Below are 7379 nucleotides of genomic sequence, written 5' to 3'. Positions count from 1 at the left end.
ACAGCCTGACAAATATATATATATATACTAGCAGTACACAGCCTGACAAATATATATATATACTAGCAGTACACAGCCTGACAAATATATATATATATACTAGCAGTACACAGCCTGACAAATATATATATATATACTAGCAGTACACACGCCCGTGGATTTGTTCCCTGGCATGACATTGTTGAGGTCTATTATGGCCGGAACACTTACTTTCATTGTTGAGGCCTATTATGGCCGGAACACTTACTTTCATTGTTGAGGCCTATTATGGCCGGAACACTTACTTTTATTGTTGAGGTCTATTATGGCCGGAACACTTACTTTCATTGTTGAGGTCTATTATGGCCGGAACACTTACTTTCATTGTTGAGGTCTATTATGGCCGGAACACTTACTTTTATTGTTGAGGTCTATTATGGCCGGAACACTTACTTTCATTGTTGAGGCCTATTATGGCCGGAACACTTACTTTCATTGTTGAGGTCTATTATGGCCGGAACACTTACTTTCATTGTTGAGGCCTATTATGGCCGGAACACTTACTTTTATTGTTGAGGCCTATTATGGCCGGAACACTTACTTTCATTGTTGAGGTCTATTATGGCCGGAACACTTACTTTCATTGTTGAGGTCTATTATGGCCGGAACACTTACTTTCATTGTTGAGGTCTATTATGGCCGGAACACTTACTTTCATTGTTGAGGTCTATTATGGCCGGAACACTTACTTTCATTGTTGAGGCCTATTATGGCCGGAACACTTACTTTCATTGTTGAGGCCTATTATGGCCGGAACACTTACTTTCATTGTTGAGGCCTATTATGGCTGGAACACTTACTTTCATTGTTGAGGCCTATTATGGCCGGAACACTTACTTTCATTGTTGAGGTCTATATTATGGCCGGAACACTTACTTTCATTGTTGAGGTCTATTATGGCCGGAACACTTACTTTCATTGTTGAGGTCTATTATGGCCGGAACACTTACTTTCATTGTTTTGTATTTTACTCAACAGGCCACATTTAAGAATCCACCTAACATACTTCTTGAGCCCATGAACGTATTGGTTGCCATGAAATGGACTGCCCGGTCTTGTTGATGTCTAAGAGCTGAGCCGAAGGCTCTTCGAGCTCTAAGTTTGAAAAAAAACCTGTTTGGACGCCAAACAGTAAAAAAAAAACAAACCTGTGTGAACACACAGTTCTGTTTGGGAGAGACCCTAGACAATGCCTATGTGAGGCATTGCTGTTGACCGATGCGTTCGGCCCCCGACACGTGACTAGAGACACGGCCGAAGGCCGGGAATGCACCGGGGACTTCTGCCATTTTCCTTCAGTGTACCAAGCTAACTGTGCGGGATCCGCCATTTATGTAACGGTCCCTTTGAGGAACAGCGCATGGATTGGTGACGTGTTTGTGGGGACTTTGTTACAACCCCGCCCGTGCAAAGGGTGGACTCTCGTCTACCCGTGGGCATCCCCACGGGAGTCCTGTGTTGCTACCCATTTCGCCTAGCCACTTCCTCAAATGGCCGTTTCCACGCGGGCGCCACGATGAGGCAGGGCAGACGTACTACAGTATTGTTAGGGGGAACAAAATAGATTGACAAGCAAAATGTAAGCAATCCTTTTTAAAAAACAAAGCTTATCTAAAGGGGAAGAACTCCGTCCTTTAAACTATATCTACCAATAATGTACAAGTTATTTCCCTTATTCAATCTCAAACAAATATGTATGTGTGGGTATATGTAATTAATCTTTAATACATTCCGACCTTTTATTCTTTTAGACGTAGACCAGTATGTGAGCAATGAGACATTACGCCGAACGGCAGTTTCTCGCCAAATCTCTACGGAAGGATTAGCCCTTCCAGTCTTGCTACCATTTGGACTTGGAGCTCATCAATTAGTCCTATATTGAAGAGGGGGGGGGGGGTAAACTCAAATCTCCCCTTGGCTTCGTTCATGGAATTAGGTGTCTATCGTTTTTTTTTTTTGTTTTTGTTTTATAGAAGAGGGTGGTTACCCTCGTTACCGCGGTAACCCTTTAATAATAAGTTAAAATGGTTTAATTTAATAATTTACACCTACAATTAGTGCGGGGCCCACTGCGGTCGCATAGGTTGCAGTTGCCTAAGGCCGGCCCTGTCTCCTGAAAGGGATTTTAAAATCAAAACCCAATATGGCTGGGCTGGGCCAAGTGATAGTTTAACAAAATTAAAGCAAAAATTAACCCCTCTCCCTTGCGGGGTGGATTTCATTTCAGGGGGCGTTGAACCTCGAGACCATGGAAGACATAAAAAGGGAAGTGGCTGAGTCTCAAATAATGGAAGTTTTTCACAATGGCTGAGACTCAAAGAAAGGAAGTACTACAAACACTGAAAGAGTAGAGAGACTGTCGGAGACTGATGGTACAGATATTTTGGAGCTACTTTGAACTGAGTGAAGATACAAGCCTATTTTGGAGCTACTTTGAACTGAGTGAAGATACAAGCCTATTTTGGAGCTACTTTGAACTGAGTGAAGATACAAGCCTATTTTGGAGCTACTTTGAACTGAGTGAAGATACAAGCCTATTTTGGAGCTACTTTGAACTGAGTGAAGATACAAGCCTATTTTGGAGCTACTTTGAACTGAGTGAAGATACAAGCCTATTTTGGAGCTACTTTGAACTGAGTGAAGATACAAGCCTATTTTGGAGCTACTTTGAACTGAGTGAAGATACAAGCCTATTTTGGAGCTACTTTGAACTGAGTGAAGATACAAGCCTATTTTGGAGCTACTTTGAACTGAGTGAAGATACAAGCCTATTTTGGAGCTACTTTGAACTGAGTGAAGATACAAGCCTATTTTGGAGCTACTTTGAACTGAGCTTATTCGAGAGGTTGCTAATGAAATCAATTTTTCCCAATAGTAGTCGCTTGTCCTTCTATTAAAAATAAAGATTTATCTTGGTCATGGACAAAATTTAAGATGTCATAGTATCTCAATAGATCTAGTAGTTATATAATACGGAATTATAGTTCTTCCAAGAAGTATATCGTGTGGATAATATCAAAACCTACTAAGGGAAGTAATTCAATTATTATTTTTGGCATCACCTAGAAAGAGTTACCTTACACCAATATTGAAAATATATTTTAATTTATTTTAATCTTACGAAACTAAATCCATATACGTTTTGCTTTTAGTTATTAGTATTTCTTTGTTATTTGATATTGACTGTGTTGATATAGATCGAGTCTTATAAGTGCTCATTCTTCCTTTGTGCATTACTTAATTTTAATGTTTAAGTCTATTATTAATGTGCACTGTTGCGATGTTAAATCTACAACCAATAATCTTCAATATAGAAGGAACTGTAGCTCACTAAGCAGAGGAGTCAAATATATCCGGACCCTTTCCTTGGGAAGAGCTACTTCGTTTGGGGATATATGACTTAATTTCAATAATAATAACGGTACATGTGTAGATTGAAACTGTTAATGAATATATTGTTTGATGAAAAGAAATGCAATTTAAAAATACACATGTTATTCAATCTGAGTGTCCTGGACTCGAGGTTCAAATTTTCCGATTATTAGTTTGACCTAAATCAACGTTATGCAATCATTTCATGAGATTACTTTTTTTTTTTACATCAAAATATTGAAACGGTCTGAATAGGTCACGTGGAAATTCCAGAAGGAAAAAAATGTAAATCAAGTAGCATTGGTTTTTATTTTTGAAAAGTTTATCTGGCTTATCTATTAAGATCTGGTACCATTGTTTGGGTGTTATTTAAGTTTGTGTGTAAGTTTTGATCACGGTTGTGAATTAATATCTTTCGAGCCTTATTTGTTTGGCATATATTTTATGATAGTTCACATCATGTTTAAACATATCCTTCTTTTGGGTAAGTTCTTGGTATCTACAAAATATATTTAGAATCTTAATTGTAATTAACATTAGTAACAGGACTATGCTACATCTGAAAGTGTTTTTTTTAATCGCATGGATCTATTATTATATGGATTTTTGCTATATATGAATGTTTGCTTTCATATGTCGAAGTGATGTCAAATGGATGTTTGTTTCTATATGTCTACGTGATATGAAATGGAAGTAAAATCTCAATTCAATGTTCAGTTGTTTGCAATGACATGGATGCTTGACAAAACAAAATATAATTCTACTTTCATCAGGTCTTCTTGCATGCCCGGGAATGTTTCAAATTTTTCTCCCCGGATGTGGGCCCGAGGTCATGACAAATGCAACATTGCGATGCTACAACATTTCGGGTGTGCCGTACGACGAGGTCTCTAAGAACATAAGCCAACATCTCACCTTATCTATCCACGCCGATTTCTACACGAAACAATGTGCCAGCAGGCAGAACTACACATTAGCGAGAGAGTGCATTAAGACCGAGTTTGAACGCTGTTCCATGGAGGACTCCATTCCCACAAATGACGCCTTCCAGTGGTCTTTATGTGACGATCCTAGGGTCAACTTCACATGCCTGGCCCAGGCTGACCGCCATTACCCAGAATTAACCAATTGCGTCGAAACAAAGATTACACAGTCAATCAATCATACTACAATGACCTGGCAGGAACAATCTTGCAGAAGTATGAAGATCGCCACTGACTGCAGGGTTGACATGATAAGACGGTGCGACTCATATACTGCTGATCAGATTTCCTTAGTAGCAACCTCTGCGCTACCACCTATTTGCCAAAGTCCTTCGGCTATCATTGGATGAATTATAATTTCTATGTTAATAAACTTCATAATAAAATATTACTTATTTTCAAATCTGTTTATTTTTATTTGAAATGAACTGTTTTCATCGTCAAACTCTAATTGAGTGACAGCTTGTTCACAGACAACTTGTTCGCAGAAACCTTGTTCACAGACAACTTGCTCACAGACACTTTGTTCACAGACAACTTGTTCACAGACAACTTGCTCACAGACACCTTGTTCACAGACAACTTGCTCACAGACACCTTGTTCACAGACAACTTGTTCACAGCTTGTTCACAGACAACTTGTTCACAGATAACTTGTTCACAGACAACTTGCTCACAGACAACTTGTTCACCAACAATAAATTCAAATTAATTGGCTCACCCTACAAATGGCTCTGAATCACACGATAATTGGCTTCAGAAAATGGTTGACACCACAAAAAGCTTATTGACTTTTTAAACGCTTGGTTCATCCAATGAACACCTAAACAAGTCAACAAAAACAAGATTACAAAGACATTTTGTGTGGACACAAACTCAAAATCGGCCCCCGAAGTGGTCTACCTAGAGACAGACGGACAGATCTAGACAGAGGATAGAACATATTAGACTGTAAACAAAATATACTTTAAAAAATCATTTTAAAAAACGCATATCTATTATACAGGATGTGACTCACAAAAAAAATGTAGAAATATTTATCAACTAAAACCCGGGACCTTTTGCCTGTTAGGCAGATGTGATAACCACTACACTACGGAAACACATATCGAAATGAATAATATATTTGAAATATTTCCTAATACTTTCAGTTTCATGTATCATAGTATCTCCATTGTCATCTGTCATACAAACTAGACATTGATCTAGCTAGATCTAAATCTAGATTCAAGATCTAAGTTGTTGATATGGTGCGCAAAGGTGCACGCGTTCAATATAATAAAGTATCATTCTCCGCCATGACACTAATGGTTGTTGTTTGTTTATTGCTGACTGTGAACCTAGATCATAATTAACATGGTGGCAGCGGTATATTAATGATCACAGGTAATCATTAATCAGTATATAAAGGTTTATTGTTTGCAATAATAAATAGGCAACAATTCAAGGCTACGCAGTGCAATTGCAGCTAGAAATTTCCTTCCTGTACCCGAGCCGCTCGAGGTAGAAGGAAACATGGCCGCTAATTGGCAAAAGTTTCACCGGAGCTGGCGAAACTATGAGTTAGCCATTAAATTGTCGGAAGAATCAGAAAAGGTCAGAGTGGCCACCTTTCTAACAATTATAGGAACAAAAGCGATGGACATATATGAAGGTCTTGAAATTGAGAAGGGAAAAGAAAGAAAGATGGAAGAAATAGTGAACAAATTTGAAAGTTTTTGCATTGGAAAAACGAATGAAACTTATGAGCGCTATGTGTTCAATACGCGTGAACAGCAAGAAGGCGAGGACATTGAAAAGTACATAACAAATCTGAGAAGACTAGCAAAAACGTGTTGTTTTGAACGCCTGGAAGATAGCTTGATTAGAGACAGAGTAGTTCTTGGTATTAGACATGAATGCCTCAAAATGAAATTGCTACAAGATAGTAGTCTCACATTGGAAAGGTGCAGAGATATTTGCAGAGCATACGAGACCGCCAACAAACAGTTGAGACAAATACAAGCCGACCCTCCAATCATTGAGAAAGTATCAACACCCTCAAGAACAAACATTCAGAAAGGTAAATGCAGGTATTGTGGAAGGATTCACGAATACATTAAAGAAAAGTGCCCTGCATGGGGTAAAATGTGCCTAGCATGCAAGGGGAGACATCATTTTGCTGTGATGTGCAAAAAGAAAGTTCAGCAGGTGTCAGATGATATGTCTAACGATGAAAGACAGCTGCAGTCGGACAAAAGAGATGATGTCATGATGGTAAAAAATGAATGGGTGATGTCTTTGGAGAACCACAAAACGAAAAGGATGACAGCAGTTATGACAGTAAATGGTCACCGTGTAAGGTTTCAAATGGATAGTGGAGCTGATGTAAATACCATCCAGGAAAAATACGTAAATAAGAATCAGATAGATAGAAAAGGCAACGCAAAGATTACTAATGTGGAATAAGACTGAAATGAGACCCATAGGGAAAGCCACTCTAACGACGAGAAATGAGAAAACTAAAGAAACATTTGAGGTGGAATATATAGTTGTACCAAATAATCTAGCATGCCTTCTAGGTCATGAAACTTTAACAAGAATGAAGTTAATCAAAGTCAATAAAGATAGGTTCATAGCATCAGTAGTGAATAACCAAGAAGAAGACTGTAGTCCAAAGTTTACTGGTGATTTGGGTGACTTAGGAGAAGTGTCTTTAAAGATTGATAGCAGCATTAAGCCCAAGGTTCTGCCGTGTAGAAAGATCCCTATTGCTTTACAAGAAAGAGTTAAGGAGGAGTTAAAGACCCCAGTGCAGAGAGGAATCATAGAACCAGTGATAGAGCCTACAGAGTGGGTGAGATGGCAATTGTGGAAAAAGCTAATGGAAAAATTAGGATCTGCATAGATCCACAAGCCCTGAATAAAGTTTTACTAAGGGAACTCTATAATCTTGCTACTTTAGATGACATATTGGCAGATTTGAACGATGCCAAAATATTCAGC

General features: G+C 38.6%; 1 protein-coding gene across 1 annotated transcript; it reads left to right on the top strand.

Moving 5' to 3' along the window:
* Positions 1 to 3705: 3705 nt before the first annotated feature.
* Positions 3706 to 4797, top strand: LOC106050281 (uncharacterized). The gene is made up of 2 exons (XM_013205231.2): positions 3706 to 3895; positions 4185 to 4797. The coding sequence occupies exons 1-2, from the start codon at positions 3856 to 3858 to the stop codon at positions 4742 to 4744; spliced, it is 600 nt and encodes a 199-aa protein (XP_013060685.2). The 5' UTR covers positions 3706 to 3855; the 3' UTR covers positions 4745 to 4797.
* The last annotated feature ends 2582 nt before the right edge of the window (positions 4798 to 7379 follow it).

This window comes from Biomphalaria glabrata, chromosome 4, assembly GCF_947242115.1.
Source record: "Biomphalaria glabrata chromosome 4, xgBioGlab47.1, whole genome shotgun sequence".
NCBI lineage: Eukaryota > Metazoa > Mollusca > Gastropoda > Planorbidae > Biomphalaria > Biomphalaria glabrata.
The sequence above is the reverse complement of the archived record's forward strand: the minus strand, read 5'-3'. Positions and strand labels throughout refer to the sequence as shown.

Bases quoted from the DNA above. Each gene is read 5' to 3' on its own strand.
- LOC106050281 (XM_013205231.2), top strand. From the start codon at position 3,856: ATGATAGTTCACATCATGTTTAAACATATCCTTCTTTTGG. The intron at 3,896-4,184 runs GTAAGTTCTTGG...TACTTTCATCAG, and splicing joins TAAACATATCCTTCTTTTGG to GTCTTCTTGCATGCCCGGGA.